The 17,233-nt window shown below is 42.5% G+C and overlaps 1 protein-coding gene across 1 annotated transcript in view; it reads left to right on the top strand.

The window, feature by feature from the left end:
- Window positions 1-17,233, top strand: part of syt14a (synaptotagmin XIVa) — a 170,648-nt gene that overhangs the window by 127,390 nt on the left and 26,025 nt on the right. Inside the window, exons 5-7 of the mRNA XM_014126190.2 lie at window positions 12,443-12,499; window positions 12,828-13,277; window positions 13,896-14,085. Coding sequence (XP_013981665.2) covers window positions 12,443-12,499; window positions 12,828-13,277; window positions 13,896-14,085 — 697 coding nt within the window. The remainder of the gene's footprint in view (window positions 1-12,442; window positions 12,500-12,827; window positions 13,278-13,895; window positions 14,086-17,233) is intronic.

A 17,233-nucleotide genomic window follows, 5' to 3' on the forward strand; every position in this document is an offset into this window, starting at 1 on the left:
GTTTGTTTTTTTATCCTGAAAAATATGAAGAGTGGTACTCAGTTTTGTGTTATATTAGATTTGCTCCAAACATAACACACCCTGCCATATTTTTTACAGTATTACTTTAGTGCCTTGTTGCAAACAGGATGCATGTTTTGGAATATTTGTATTCTGTACAGGCTTCCTTCTTTTCACTCTGCCAATTAGGTTAGTATTGTGGAGTAACTACAATGTGGTTGATCCATTTTCAGTTTTCTCCCATCACAGCCATTAAACTATGCCACTTTGTTTTCCACCAATGACCTCATGGTGAAATCCCTGAGCGGTTTCCTTCCTCTCCGACAAGTGAGCTAGGAAGGACGCCTGTGCCTTTGTAGTGACTGGGTGTGTTGATATACCATCCAAAGCACTGGTGTCAAAGTCATTCCAAATGTCTGTGGGGTTTTGCTCCTCCCTTGTACTTGATTGATTAATTAAGGCCACTAATTGGTAAGGAACTTTCCACACCTGGTTGTCTGGGGTTTAATTGAAAGGAAAAAACAAAAACCCACGGACACTAGACCCTCCATGGAATGAGTTTGACACCCCCGATCCAAAGTGAAATTAATAACTTCACCATGCTCAAAGGGATATTCAATGTCTGCTTTTTTTACCCATCTACCAATAGGTTCCCTTCTTTGAGAGGCATTGAAAAAACATCCCTGGTCTTTGTGGTTGAATCTGTATTTGAAATTCTGTGTGGGGTCAGAGATGAGGTAGTCATTCAAAAATCATGTTAAACACTTATTGCACACAGCTTTATAGAACAACTATTCAACATCTTTTGTATACTTTTCTCATCTTCCAATATTGCATGGTGTGAACAATTGAATTTGGCAACTTTCAGTATGAAACAACTGTATTTTTGATTCACTGATATATTTTGTGCGTAAAGGCTCTCCAAAACTGTTTTGTTTCATACTTTCCTAAATAATATACAAGATAACATTCATGTGCTTCTTTACCTACTTCACACACACATTTTTCTGCTCTTCTTCCCGTCATATTTCTCACTGTCAATCATGAATAATAATTATTCAAGTTTTACCGGTGAAATGTCCATGCAGCATCTGCACCAACCATTTAATCTCAATCAGTTTCATGGGGATATGCATTTAGATCTTCTTGGATTATACAGTGTCATTTAGAAGTAGCCTACAGTGTTGTTTTGAATGCTGTACAGTGAGCAAATTTTACATTTACATTTTAGACATTTAGCAGATGCTCTTATGCAGAGTAGTGAGTGCATACATTTTCGTACTTTCTTGTACTGTTTCCCCTTGGGAATCGAACCCACAACCCTGGCATTGCAAGCTCCATGCTCTGTTCTGTTATGTAGAATACTATTATATGATCTTGCAGACATTTATTCACCTTTGATGTAACTTTATGAAATGAGCACATTTGCAAGAGTAGCCTGTCCTCTACGAGAAGTAGAGAATATAAGTAGAGAATATAAACACATCCGCAGAACTAGTTCCGCACGTGCACAGAAGCTTTGGGATCTTTAAGGTCAGGGAAAAGTATGATCCGCAGCCAATCCGAAATGTAAAACAGTGTGGGGTTATTTAGTGTTGTCCAAGCCTAAGGAACTTTCATAAACTTGCAGCCATGGCCTCGTCTTGCTAACACCAGCCTCTCTACCTCCCTGACTTGAGAGTCTGAGACGGCCACTTTGGTGTGTTGGGATGAAGCGATGATAATGAAGGTGCTCTGCCCTCAGTCTTCATAGCAGCACCCTACGCTGGTTGAATATCCCCGTTTTGAAATGAACGAAACTTGATCTATTGTTTTACATAAGACCGCCCCAGCCCTTCCGCTTCTGGCAGCCAGCCCTTCCGGGATAAGCCAACACACACAGTAGCTATCCAGCACAAAACTTTGGAGTTCAGACATTGTTTGCCGTTAATATCATGAATAGGGCTTTTAAATCATCCCACACATTTTCAAAACGTTATAATACTAAAACGAGTGACATTCAGTAATAGACAACTGTAGCCTGTCAAACATTATTATCTTGTGGCTTGCAAGTAGCAACTGACGGTAAATCAAATCAAATCAAAGTTCATTTGTCACGTGCGCCGAATTAAACAGATGTAGTCCTTACAGTGAAATGCTTACTTACAGGCTCTAACCAATAGTGCAAAAAAAGGTATTAGGTGAACAATAGGTAAGTAAAGAAATAAAAACAACAGTAAAACGACAGTGAAAAATAACAGTAGCGAGGCTATATACAGTAGCGAGGCTATAAAAGTAGCGAGGCTACACACAGACACCGGTTAGTCAGGCTGATTGAGGCAGTATGTACAGTTGAAGTCGGAAGTTTAAATACACTTATGTTGGAGTCATTAAAACTCGTTTTTCAACAACTCCACAAATTTCTTGTTAACAAACTATAGTTTTAGCAAGTCGGTTAGGACATCTACTTTGTGCATGACACAAGTCATTTTTCCAACAATTCTTTACAGACAGATTATTTAACTTATAATTCACTGTATCACAATTCCAGTGGGTAAGAAGTTTAGATACACTAAGTTGACTGTGCCTTTTAACAGCTTGGAAAATTCCAGAAAATTATGTCATGGCTTTAGAAGCTTCTGATAGGTTAATTGACATCATTTGAATCAATTGGAGGTGTACCTGTGGATATATTTCAAGGCCTACCTTCAAACTCAGTGCCTCTTTTCTTGACATCATCAGAAAGTCAAAAGAAATCAGCCAAGACCTCAGAAAAAAATTGTAGACCTCCACAAGTCTGGTTCATCCTTGGGAGCAATTTCCAAATGCCTGAAGGTACTACGTTCATCTGTACAAACAATAGTACGCAAATATAAATACCATGGGACCACGCAGCCGTCATACCACTCAGGAAGGAGACGCGTTCTGTCTCCTAGAGATGAACGTACTTTGGTAAGAAAAGTGCAAATTAATCCCAGAACAACAGCAAAGGACCTTGTGAAGATGCTGGAGGAAACGGGTACAAAAGTATCTATATCCACAGTAAAATAAGTCCTATATTGACATAACCTGAAAGGCCGCTCAGCAAGGAAGAAGCCACTACTCCAAAACCGCCATAAAAAAGCCAGACTACGGTTTGCATCTGCACATGGGGACAAAGATCGTACTTTTTGGAGAAATGTCATCTGGTCTGATGAAACAAAAATACAACTGTTTGGCAATAATGACCATCGTTATGTTTGGAGGAAAAAGGGGGAGGCTTGCAAGCCGAAGAACACCATCCCAACCTTGAAGCACGGAGGTTGCAGCATCATGTTGTGGGGGTGCTATACTGCTGGAAGGACTGGTGCACTTCACAAAATAGATTGCATCATGAGGGAGGAAAAGTATGTGGATATATTGAAGCAACATCTCAAGACATCAGTCAGGAAGTTAAAGCTTGGTCGCAAATGGGTCTTCCAAATGGACAATGACCCCAAGCATACTTCCAAAGTTGTTGCAAAATGGCTTAAGGACAACAAAGTCAACGTATTGGAGTGGCCATCACAAAGCCCTGACCTCAAACCTATAGAAAATGTGTGGGCAGAACTGAGAAAGCGTGTGCGAGCAAGATATTGTGGGAAGCTTGTGGAAGGGTACCCCGAAACGTTTGACCCAATTTAAACAATTTAAAGGCAATGCTACCAAATACAAATTGAGTGCATGTAAACTTCTGACCCACTTGGAATGTGATGAAAGCAATAAAAGCTGAAATAAATCACTCTCTACAATTATTCTGACATTTCACATTCTTAAAATAAAGTGGTGATCCTAACTGGCGTAAGACAGGGCATTTTTACTAGGATTAAATGTCAGGAATTGTGAAAAACTGTTTTTAAATGTATTTGGCTAAGGTGTATGTAAACTTCCGACTTCAACTGTACATGTAGATATGGTTAAAGTGACTATGCATATATGATGGACAGAGAGTAGCAGTAGTGTAAAAGAGGGGGTGGTGGGACACAATGCCGATAGCCCGGTTAGCCAATGTGTGGGAGCACTGGTTGGTCGGGCCAATTGAGGTAGTATGTACATGAATGTATAGTTAAAGTGACTATGCATATATGATAAACAGAGAGTAGCAGCAGCGTAAAAGAGGGGTTAGGGGTGTCACACAATGCAAATAGTCCGGGTAGCCATTTGATTACCTGTTCAGGAGTCTTATGGCTTGGGGGTAGAAGCTGTTTAGAAGCCTCTTGGACCTAGACTTAGCGCTCCGGTACCGCTTGCCGTGTGGTAGCAGTAGGGAACAGACTATGACTAGGGTGGCTGGAGTCTTTGACAATTTTCAGGGCCTTCCTCTGACACCGCCTGGTACAGAGGTCCTGGATTGCAGGAAGCTTGGCCCCAGTGATGTACTGGTCTGTTCGCACTACCCTCTGTAGTGCCTTGCAGTCGGAGGCCGAGGAGTTGCCATATCAGGCAGTGATACAACCACTCTGGATTCTCGATGGTGCAGCTGTAGAATCTTATGAGGATCTGAGGACCCATGCCAAATCTTTTCAGTTTCCCAAGGGGGAATAGGTTTTGTCGTGCCCGCTTCACAACTGTCATGGTGTGCTTGGACCATGTTAGTTTGTTGGTGATGTGGACACCAAGAAACTTGAAGCTCTCAAAATGCTCCACTGCAACCCCGTCGATGAGAATGGGGGCGTGCTCTGTTCTCTTTTTCCTGTAGTCCACAATCATCTCCTTTCTCTTGATCACGTTGAGGGAGAGGTTGTTGTCCTGGCACCACCCAGCCAGGTCTCTGACCTCCTCCCTATAGGCTGTCCTGTTGTTGTCGGTGATCAGGCATACCACTGTTGTGTCATCAGCAAACTTAATCATGGTGTTGGAGTCGTGCCTGGCTGTGCAGTCATGAGTGAACAGGGAGTACAGGAGGGGGCTGAGCACGCACCAGGGCCTCTGTGTTGAGGATCAGTGTGGCAGATCCTTACCACCTGGGGGCGGCCCGTCAGGAAGTCCAGGATCCAGTTGCAGAGGGAGTTGTTGAGTCCCAGGGTCCTTAGCTTATTGATGAGCTTCGAGGGCACTATGGTGTTGAACGCTGAGCTGTAGTCAATGAATAGCATTCTCACATAGGTGTTCCTTCTTTCCAGGTGGGAAAGGGCAGTGTGGAGTGCAATAGAGAATGCATCATCTGTGGATCTGTTGCGGCGGTATACAAGTTGGAGTGGAGTCTAGGGTTTCTGGGAGGATGGTGTTGATGTGAGCCGTTCAAAGCACTTCATGGCTACAGACGTGAGTGCTACGGGTCAGTAGTCATTTAGGCAGGTTACTTTTGTGTTCTTGGGCACAGGCACTATGGTGGTCTGCTTAAAACATGTTGGTATTACAGACTCGGGCAGGGAGAGGATAAAAATGTCAGTGAAGACACCTGCTCGTTGGTCAGCGCATGCTCGGAGTACACGTCCTGGTAATCCATCTAGCCCTGTGGCCTTGTGAATGTTGACCTGTTTAAAGGTTTTGTTCACATCGGCTACCGAGAGCGTTATCACACAGTCATCCAGAACAGCTCTCTCACGCATGCTTCAGTGTTGCTTGCCTCGAAGCGAGCATAAAAACCATTTAGCACGTCTGGTTGTCTCGCGTCACTGGGCGTCTTGCGTCTGGGTTTCCCTTTGTAATCCGTAATAGTTTTTAGGCCCTGCCACATCCCACAAGCGTCAGAGCCGGTGCAGTAGGATTCAATCTTAATCCTGTATTGACGCTTTGCTTGTTTGATGGTTCGTCTGAGGGCATAGTGAGATTTATTTTATAAATCTTCTTATGGGTAGGGGGCACTATTTTCACATCCGGATGAAATGCGTGTCCAAAGTAAACTGCCTGCTACTCAGGCCCAGAAGCTAGGAGATGCACTCTGAAGTTTCTAAAACTGTTTGAATGTCGGTGAGTATAACAGAACTGATTTGGCAGGCAAAACTCCGAGCACAATCCATCCAGGGAAACATTTTTTGGACGTCAATCTGTTTTCCATTAGGTTTCTATGGGAAGCCCTTTTTAATAGGAATATGGTTGCAGTTCCTATGGCTTCCACTAGATGTCAACAGTCTTTATAAATTGGTTGATGTTTTTCTTTTGAAAAAAAAGAAGTAGTCCTGTTCTTTCCATGTGTCACTCAGATGGACTCAAGTCTTTCGGTGCGCGTGACCTGGAACGCGCTTCATGTTGTTTTTATCCGGTATTGAACACAGTATTTCCCGTCTCAAATTTGATCGATTATATACGTTTTAGGGTACCTAAGGTTGGATTAGGAAAGTTGTTTGAAATGTTTGGACCAAGTTTACAGGTAACTTATTAGGTACTTTGTAAGCATGTTGGGCGAGTTGAAACCGATGTATTTCTGAATCAAACGCGCCAAATAAATGGACATTTTTGGGACATAAAGAAGTACATTATCAAACAAAAATACCATTTGTGATGCTTCTGGGACATTTTGGAGTGCCAACAGAAGAAGATCTTCAAAGCTAAGGCATATATTATTTTGCTTTTTCTGACTTTTGTTGCGCACCTGCCTGGTTGAAATCTGATTTTCATGTGTTTGTATGCGGGGTGCTGTCCTCAGATAATCGCAAGGTTTGCTTTCGCCGTAAAGCCTTTTTGAAATCTGACACAGCGGCTGGATTAACAAGAAGTTAAGCTTTATTTTATTTTACACTTGTGATTTCATGAAAGTTAAATATTTATAGAAATTGTATTGGAATTTGGCGCTCTGCAATTTCACCGGATGTTGTCAAATCGATCCTGCTAAAGGGATTTGATCCCTAAGAAGTTTTTAAGTGTCCAGTTTAGTCTCCCGCTCGTTGAAAGCAGCAGCTCTAGCCTTTAGCTCGATGCAGATGTTGCCTGTAATCCATGGCTTCTGGTTGGGATATGTACGTACAGTCACTGTGGGAACGACGTTGTCGATGCATTTACTGATGAAGCCGCTGACTGAGGTGGTGTACTCCTGAATGCCATTGGATGAATCCCGAACATATTCTAGTTTGTGCTAGCAAAACAGTCCTGTAGTGTAGCATCCGTGTCATCTGACGACTTCCGTATTGAGCGAGTCACTGGTACTTCCTGCTTTAGTTTTTGCTTGTAAGCAGGAATCAGGAAGATAGAATTATGGTCAGATTTGCCAAATAGAGGTCGGGAGAGAGCTTTGTATGCACCTCTGTGTGTGGAGTAAAGGTGGTCTAGGATTTTTATTTTTCTGGTTGCACATGTGACATGCTGGTAAGAATTTGGTTAAACTGATTTAAGTTTGCCTACGTTAAAGTCCCCGGCCACTAGGAGCGCTGCTTCTGGGTGAGCATTTTATTCTTTGCTTATGGCCTTATAGAGCTGGTTGAGAATGGTCTTAGTGGTGGCTTCATCCTGTGGTGGTAAATAGATGGCTATGAATAATATAGTTGAGAACTTTCTTGGTAGATAGTGTGGTCTACAGCTTACCATAAGGTACTCTACCTCAGGCGAGCAATACCTCGAGACTTCTTTAATATTAGACATTGCGCACCAGCTGTTATTGACAAATAGACACACACCCCCACCCCTCGTCTTACCAGAGGCAGCGTCTCTGTTCTGCCGGTGCATGGAAAATTCTGCCTGCTCTGTATTGTCCGTATCGTCATTCAGCCACTCCTCGGTGAAACATAAGATGTTACAGTTTTTGATGTCCCGTTGGTAGGATAATCTTAATCGTAGGTCATCAATTTTATTTTCCAATGATTGCACGTTAGCAAGAAGAATGGATGGCAATGGGAGTTTACTCGCTCGCCTACAGATTCTCAGAAGGCTGCCCTCTCTGCAGCCCCTTTTCCTGTGTCTTTTCTTCACGCAAAAGGCGTGGATCTGGGCCTGTTCCAGTGAAAGCAGAATATCCTTCTCGTTGGACTCGTTAAAGGAAAAAGTTTCTTCAAGTCCGCGGTGAGTATTCGCTGTTTTCATGTCCAGACGTTCTTTGCGGTCATAAGAGACGGTCACAGCAACATTATGTACACATGAAGTAAAAAAATAAGATACACAAACACAAAAAAAACTAACAATAGCACAATTGGTTGGGAGAATGTGAAACGTCAGCCATGTTCTTTGGCGCCAGACAATGAAAGCTCAATATTCAATGATATATATACTGCTCAAAAAAATTAAGGGAACACTTAAACAACACATCCTAGATCTGAATGAAAGAAATAATCTTATTAAAAACTTTTTTCTTTACATAGTTGAATGTGCTGACAACAAAATCACACAAAAATGATCAATGGAAATACAATTTATCAACCCATGAAGGTCTGGATTTGGAGTCACACTCAAAATTAAAGTGGAAAACCACACTACAGGCTGATCCAACTTTGATGTAATGTCCTTAAAACAAGTCAAAATGAGGCTCAGTAGTGTGTGTGGCCTCCACGTGCCTGTATGACCTCCCTACAATGCCTGGGCATGCTCCTGATGAGGTGGCGGATGGTCTCCTGAGGGATCTCCTCCCAGACCTAGACTAAAGCATCCGCCAACTCCTGGACAGTCTGTGGTGCAACGTGGCGTTGGTGGATGGAGCGAGACATGATGTCCCAGATGTGGTCAATTGGATTCAGGTCTGGGGAACGGGCGGGCCAGTCCATAGCATCAATGCCTTCCTCTTGCAGGAACTGCTGACACACTCCAGCCACATGAGGTCTAGCATTGTCTTGCATTAGGAGGAACCCAGGGCCAACCGCACCAGCATATGGTCTCACAAGGGGTCTGAGGATCTCATCTCGGTACCTAATGGCAGTCAGGCTACCTCTGGCGAGCACATGGAGGGCTGTGCGGCCCCCCAAAGAAATGTCACCCCACACCATGACTGACCCACCGCCAAACCGGTCATGCTGGAGGATGTGGCAGGCAGCAGAACGTTCTCCACGGCGACTCCAGACTCTGTCACGTCTGTCACGTGTTCAGTGTGAACCTGCTTTCATCTGTGAAGAGCACAGGGCGCCAGTGGCGAATTTGCCAATCTTGGTGTTCTCTGGCAAATGCCAAATGTCCTGCACGGTGTTGGGCTGTAAGCACAACCCCCACCTGTGGACGTCGGGCCCTCATACCACCCTCATGGAGTCTGTTTCTGACCGTTTGAGCAGACACATGCACATTTGTGGCCTGCTGGAGGTCATTTTGCAGGGCTCTGGCAGTGCTCCTCCTGCTCCTCCTTGCACAAAGGTGGAGGTAGCGGTCCTGCTGCTGGGTTGTTGCCCTCCTACGACCTCCTCCACGTCTCCTGATGTACTGGCCTGTCTCCTGGTAGCGCCTCCATGCTCTGGACACTACGCTGACAGACACAGCAAACCTTCTTGCCACAGCTCACATTGATGTGCCATCCTGGATGAGCTGCACTACCTGAGCCACTTGTGTGGGTTGTAGACTCCGTCTCATGCTACCACTAGAGTGAAAGCGCCGCCAGCATTCAAAAGTGACCAAAACATCAGCCAGGAAGCATAGGAACTGAGAAGTGGTCTGTGGTCCCCACCTGCAGAACCACTCCTTTATTGGGGGTGTCTTGCTAATTGCCTATAATTTCCACCTGTTGTCTATTCCATTTGCACAACAGCATGTGAAATGTATTGTCAATCAGTGTTGCTTCCTAAGTGGACAGTTTGATTTCACAGAAGTGTGATTGACTTGGAGTTACATTGTGTTGTTTAAGTGTTCCCTTTATTTTTTTGAGCAGTGTATATAGCTCAATATTCAATGATGACATTTTTCTAAAACAGGCTATAGGCTACATGTGCACTACCAAGTCAGAACAGTAGGCTAAGTTATGAGGGGGAAAGGGACCAAATTATTAGGGTGAGGCACATGGGCTACTAACAGCTTACTACACAACATACACTTAGTGTTAATTCCTTAGCTACAGAATACATATATCCCTGGCATATTACATAACTTATGCAGTAGCATACAATTCATATTTGGACTCACCCTGTTGTGCTGTGCTCACTTGAACAGGAAGGTGGTGCGGCGATCCTTCTTGTGGGCAGATTTTGTCATCAAACTTTGTCATCAAAGTCTGCCATTCTCTGGATTTATGGTGCTTTCAAGACAACTGGGAACTCTGAACAAAAGAAAGGTTGAATCATGACGTCAGTGATGGTCGTCAGGTCGGAGCTCTAGAAAGAGGCCATAGTTCCCGACTTGGAAGTCCGAGTTCACAGCGTATTTTCCTAGTCGGAGCTCGTTTTTTTCCGAGTTCCCAGTTGTCTTGAACGTACCATAAATCCAGAGAATGGCAGACTTTGATGACAAAGGGAACTCACTGAAGTCTGGGATTTCCCAGTTCTGAGATTCCAGTTGTTTTGAATGTGGCAGAAGTCATGGGGAATTGACAGCATGACCAATGTATTCAACCTTTTCTGCCCCAAGGTGTCCTTTTAAGCTTGGAAAAGAGACCCTTAAACCCAGGCTTGGACCTGCATTTTGGAGCTGCCTTACTCAAGAAAGCAAAAAAGAGACCATGTTTGTCTTTTTTGGCTTTATTAACTCAGAGACATTTTTTTTACATTGTTTGCAAATTGATATGTGCACATATTAATGCAAAAATAACATACAAAAAAGGGCAACAAAAACATTTTATTTTTTAAATATTGTTTAATCTTTTGTTAAACAGGTGGGGCTCAAAACAGTTTGGGCTCTTATTGACAGGTAGCCACTGGTTGTTTATATCAGACTTGAATGTTGGCTATATGACGTACACACTGAGTATACCAAACATTAGGAACACCTTCGTAATATTGAGTTGCACCCCTCTGGACTCTACAAGGTGTCGAAAGCATTCCACAGGGATGCTGGCCCATTTTGAGTTTACAAAACGTTAGGAACACCTGCTCTTTTGTTAGGAACACGTTAGGAACACCTGCTCCATGACATAGACTGACCAGGTGAATCCAGGTGAAAGCTATGATCCCTTATTGATGTAACTTGTTAAAGAAGGATTTTTAAGCCTTGAGACAGTTGAGACATGGATTGTGTATGTGTGCCATTCAGAGGGTGAATGGGTAAGACAAAACATTGAAGTGCCTTTGAACGGGGTATGGTAGTAGGTGCCAGGAGCACCAGTTTGAGTGTGTCAAGAACTGCAATGCTGCTAGGTTTTTCACGCTCAACAGTTTCCTGTGAATGGTCCACCACCCAAAGGACATCCAGCCAACTTGACACAACTGTGGGAAGCACTGGAGTCAACAAGGGCCAGCATCCCTGTGGAATGCTTTCAACACCTTGTAGAGTCCAGCCCGACGAATTGAGGCTGTTCTGAGGGCAAAACTCAATAATAGTAGTGTTTTACTCTCAGTGTATATGAAAGTATATATGGAAGTTCAGTTGTTTAAATTAATTCATCTACATACATTAGTCCCACATTGATGTGTACCTTAAAATACAGTGTTACCAGATATTTTAGTACGCCAAACGATAGTTAAAAAACAACAAAACAACAAAATAAAAGAGAAATGCACTCTATACATGACTGAAACCATGAAAACCACATGGAAAAGAAGGACCAACTGCCATGGAAACCACATGGGGGAAAAATATATATTTCTACATTTGAGGCCATTTTACTTTTCAACTTCTCTCTCTGAATCACTACAGAGTAACCGAATGTAGCAGGTGTAAAAGAAACGCCTGAGCAGGGTCAGTAGAAACCGGAAGAAACCGGTTTAAAGGCTTCATCTCTTCCTCTCTTTTTTTCCTGAAAACCGGATGATTTTGGTTTCTTCCGACCCACTACAGAGTCCCCCATTCCTTCACAAAGGAGCAAGAGGCTTAAATGAAAAGAAAGAAGAAAGGTTATTGAAGTCTTTTGATTGAGAAACCTTATGGTATAGACAAGACTAGAGCTCAGAGGATGATGTAAAGCTGTTTTGGTAATCTGATTATTGCATTTTCTGACTATGATATTAGTCATGCCTGGTGTGGGGTCTATAGAATATGATTCTAAAGTTCATTTTGCACCTGTAGATTTTTCATGCATGAGACTGCCGTGGTGGGAAGAAATGATCGGAATGAAACACTTATTTTGGGCTTCATGACCACACACACATGCACACAGATAGCCAAAGTCTCTCAACCTCTATTTCTCCCAATAAATGTCCCACTCTCTTTGCTTGAATTCCAATCCAATAAATTCCCTGTTAACCCCTCACCGTCAGAGATTGGGAAGGATTGGATGGATGTAAACAAGATGTTGAAAACGGCACCCCACATTGTTGAGCTATTGCTATATTGCTATCAAGAAGTATTTTCAGATCTGCGAGGGGGGAGCCAACAAGGGCAGAAGGAGGGACTAAATTATCAGATTGTAATCCAGCCTTTGAAACAGCCTTATAAATGTGATTTACACCACTGTCAGGATTTTGTCTGATAGATTTCCTTCATAAATTTATGCTATGTTTTTATCTGACAGAAGCCCTTATACAGGTCATGGTACAAGAGCAACGATAAACTACGTCAAAAACATAAGGTAACTTTGATCGTCCTGATCCATTTCACCTCCCATAGTTCAAATCCTCCAATTCACCCTGTTCAGCCAAGTAGAAACTAGAGGTTGAGTCTTTAGGATCTCTTTTGTAGCTCAAGTGTTTGTGATAGTCAAGGCTTTTCAGTTTCAAGCAAATGTTCAGTACTTCTCTAGTTCAAGTGACTAGCAATGTAAAAATAGTACAAGAGCTGTTATGACTGCATAACGTATGATAGATCATACGTATGGCGGTGTAGACTTAAAAAAATGTGTATTGTGTTTGCCAATCTTTTGTACATTACTTCTTGTGTGGTGTAATGTGTCTCTTTAGGACATGTCAGCCCGGGGATCAGCGTCTCAGCTCCCCAAGGGCTACGAACCGGAACCCCTGGCCAAATATGGCACCCTGGACGTGGTGTTCGACTACGACTCCCAGGACCAGCGGCTAGCGGTGACGGTCACGGCCGCAACAGACATCCCGGCCCTCAAGCGTACAGGCAACGTTGCCTGGCAGGTACATCTGGTGCTGCTGCCCACAAAAAAGCAGAGGGCGAAGACGTGCATCCAGAAAGGGCCCTGCCCGGTCTTCACAGAGACCTTCCGCTTCAGTCACGTGGAGTCAGAGATGATCGGCAACTACTCCATTCGATTCCGTCTCTACAGCGTGCGGCGGATGAAGAAAGAGAAGGTGCTGGGAGAGAAGGTGTTCTACCTCACCAAGCTCAACCTGCAAGGCAAGATGTCGGTGCCGGTCATACTGGACCCCTGCTGTGCCTTCCCGGTGAGTAGATCAAAGGAAAAGCTAGGCCTCAATCATTTACTGTACACAACAGCTGTCATGGTAGAATGCTGTTCCTGGGGTAATTTTGTCATGTACTTACTAAGAACCTACCTGGATAATACATGAAGACTTTATTTCTTACATTCTGGTATTTGCCTGGATTCTTTTCCACATTTCAAACATCAGTTATTTGATTTGAGTTATGTAGTTAAATAGTGAGAAATTGATGACCTGTGATAGTCAGCCCTTTGTAAAGGGTGATGAACATAGTCCAAAACAGAGAAACCCATACAAACCCTAACAACTTTCACATTTTACTGTCCAATGCTCTCTCAAAAGTTTGTCAGAGCATGTCTGCCAGTTATTACAGTATTTCTGCATTTTTATTATAAGAATGTAGATTCCTTACCTTACTTCCTTACAAATTTCACTAACATTGAATCCTGGGCCCGTATTTATAAAGATCTAGGATCAAGTCACCCCCTGTCCATGCAGTTGTATTAATTATGACAAATTCAGGCAAAACTGATCCTATATCAGCACTCCTACTCTGAGATGCAGGCCCTGAAAATTCACTGACCTTCTTGTTGGTCCATCTGTCCACCCACGTGCTAGCAGGGCGGTGAATCCCAGGCTAGTATATCGGAGATGTCCTGCAGCGAAAGTGCCTCTTCATTCCAGTCAGCCAGCCAAGGCTCCACACCAGAGATCTTGGTAGGGCTCGTCTACAATGCTACCACGGGCCGTCTCTCAGTGGAGATCATCAAAGGCAGTCACTTCAAAAATCTGGCTGCCAACAAGCCACCCAGTAAGTACACTAAGACATTCTTCTGGTTGCTTGTCAACACTTTGTCAATAATAGTCAGTGTCACCTGAGTCCAGTTTTCATTTAACGATAATGAGAGTCCTGGCTTTCAGATCTGGTCTCGGTCACTTGAAGGACCAGACTAGCACTGGATAGATCAAGTGAAGCAACATTGAATGAGGAATTTTCTTGTAACTAGCAGTAATATGTGTTTGTCATGATCATACATTTCTGTGCAACTGTTGATTTAAGCAAAAAAAAAGTGTGATGGGTCCACGCTCAAAAAGATGTTGCATAAAACTTACTTTTTACTGCACCAGGATAGCATACACAGACGTTTCGGCCTAACAGCATTCCTCAGTGTGTAGGTTATTTTTCAATCAGAAACATCATTTATAGGTATGGCCCTTTGTTTTGGGGATTCCTTTCCATCCCACCTTACAAGGCAGATATAACACCTTCTTACACCATGTGTGAACTAATTGTCACATGCATAGCATTATCATCTAAAGTAATTATCAAATTATCCTAAATAAATTCCCACCATGTGGATTGACTATAAATTCAATGTCTGTTGACACATAGCACCATTGTCATCAGCAGTATATGTTGAATTGTATAAGCAATTTAGATTTTAGCTGCCATGTATACTGAAATAAAACTAAAGTCAGAAGTCTACGCTACCAATTTATTTGGATAATTATTATCATTAGCTCAAGCACACACTTTTTTAAAGTGATATTCTGTTTTTGAATTTATATTAAATCTACATACAGTTGAAGTCAGAAGTTTACATACACCTTAGCCAAATAAATTTAAACTCAGTTTTTCACAATTACTGACATTTTAATCCTAGTAAAAATGCCCTGTTTTAGGTCAGATAGGATCACCACTTTATTTGAAGAATGTGAAATGTCAGAATAATAGTAGAGAGATTGATTTATTTCAGCACATTCCCAGTGGGTAACAAGTTTACATACACTCAATTAGTATTTGGTAGCATTGCCTTTAAATTATTTAACTTGGGTCAAACGTTTCAGGTAGCCTTCCACAAGCTCCCCACAGTAAGTTGGGTGAATTTTGGCCCATTCCTCCTGACAGAGCTTGTGTAACTGTGTCAGGTTTGTAGGCCTCCTTGCTCGCACACACTTTTCAGTTCTGCCCAGACATTTTCTGTTGGATTGAGGTCAGGGCTTTGTGATGGCCACTCCAATACCTTGACTTTGTTGTCCTTAAGCCATTTTGCCACAACTTTGAAAGAATGCTTGGGGTCATTGTCCATTTGGAAGACCCATTTGCGACCGAGCTTTAACTTCCTGACTGATGTCTTGAGATGTTGCTTCAATATATCCACATAATTTTCTTCCCTCATGATGCCATCTATTTTTGGAAGTGCACCAGTCCCTCCTGCAGCAAAGCACCCCCACAACATGATGCTGCCACCCCCGTGCTTCACGGTTGGGATGGTGTTCTTCGGCTTGCAAGCCTCCCCCTTTTTCCTCCAAACATAATGATGGTCACTATGGCCAAACTGTTCTATTTTTGTTTCATCAGACCGGAGGACATTTCTCTAAAAAGTACGATCTTTGTCCCCATGTGCAGTTGCAAACCGTAGTCTGGCTTTTTTATGGCGGTTTTGGAGCAGTGGCTTCTTCCTTGCTGGGCGGTCTTTCAGGTTATGTCGATATAGAACTTGTTTTACTTTGGATTTAGATACTTTTGTACCTGTTGACTCCAGCATCTTCACAAGGTCCTTTGCTGTTGTTCTGGGATTGATTTGCACTTTTCGCACCAAAGTACGTTCATCTCTAGGAGACAGAACACATCTCCTTCCTGAGTTGTATGAAGGTTGCGTGGTCCCATGGTGTTTATATTTGCATACAATTGTTTGTACAGATGAACGTGGTACCTTCAGACTTTTGGAAATTGCTCCCAAGGATGAACCAGACTTGTGGAGGTCTACAATTGTTTTCTGAAGTCTGGTCAGATTTCTTTTGATTTTCCCATGATGTCAAGCAAAGATGCACTGAGTTTGAAGGTAGGCCAAGAAATACATCCACAGGTACACCTCCAATTGACTCAAATTATTTCAATTAGCCTATCAGAAGCCATGACATTTTCTTTAATTTCCCAAGCTGTTTAAAGGCACAGTCAACTTAGTGTATGTAAACTTCTGACCAACTTGAATTATGATGCAGGGAATTATAAGTGAAATAATCTGTCTGTAAACAATTGTTGGAAAAATGACTTGTGTCATGCACAAAGTAGATGTCCTAACCGACTTGCCAAAACTGTAGTTTGTTAACAAGAAATGTATGGAGTGGTTGAAAAACGAGTTTTAATGACTCCAACCTAAGTGTATGTAATCTTCCGACTTCAACTCTACTTCCATGGTTGGTTAAATTTACTCTCCCCTTCAGCTGCCCCTAATTTATCAATTTTAAAACTTCCGAGTCGATATACAACAATATTATGAGCAACGCGCATGCCCTGCCCACTTGAGGATCTAACTTTTTCAGCCATCTATTTCCTGTGTTTGAGGGGTGCAAAATCCACTTGTCACTTGATTGATTGCTTTAATTTTACACCTGTGACTCTATCGTATTCTTGCTTGTGCCTTTTATTTTTCCCCGTTAATATTACGACCGTGGAATTCTTTGTAATGACCTGTCATTATACCCTGATGAAGACAGCTTGTCTGTCGAAACGTTGGACATACATATTTTTGCATCTGAGCTCCTAGAGTGTGCGGCGCTCCTTTATTTTTTAAGTGTTTCACTCCGCTAGCCAGCACCTCGCCTAAATAGGTGTGCGTTTCTTTCGCCTCTAGATTGTAATGACCTGTCCAACACACCCTGGTAATGGCTGAAATGGGCTAAATAGAATATATTGTCTTACCGTTGAATTTATTGGAATGCAAAAGCTTTGTCGAAGATTTAAAGCTCTGTATTGACACTTACATCACAAGAAACAGAAGAAAGATAACTTTATTTTTTATTATTAATACAGTTGTAGTAGATTACACACTTCTGAAAATGAACACTCGGATTATAGTGAGTGACATTATGTCTGATCTCGCAAACACTGTAAAGTATGTTTAGATAGGTGTAATCTCGAGCTAAGCGTGTAGATTTTTTATTATTAATACAGT

Source organism: Salmo salar, chromosome ssa11, assembly GCF_905237065.1.
Source record: "Salmo salar chromosome ssa11, Ssal_v3.1, whole genome shotgun sequence".
Lineage (NCBI taxonomy): Eukaryota > Metazoa > Chordata > Actinopteri > Salmoniformes > Salmonidae > Salmo > Salmo salar.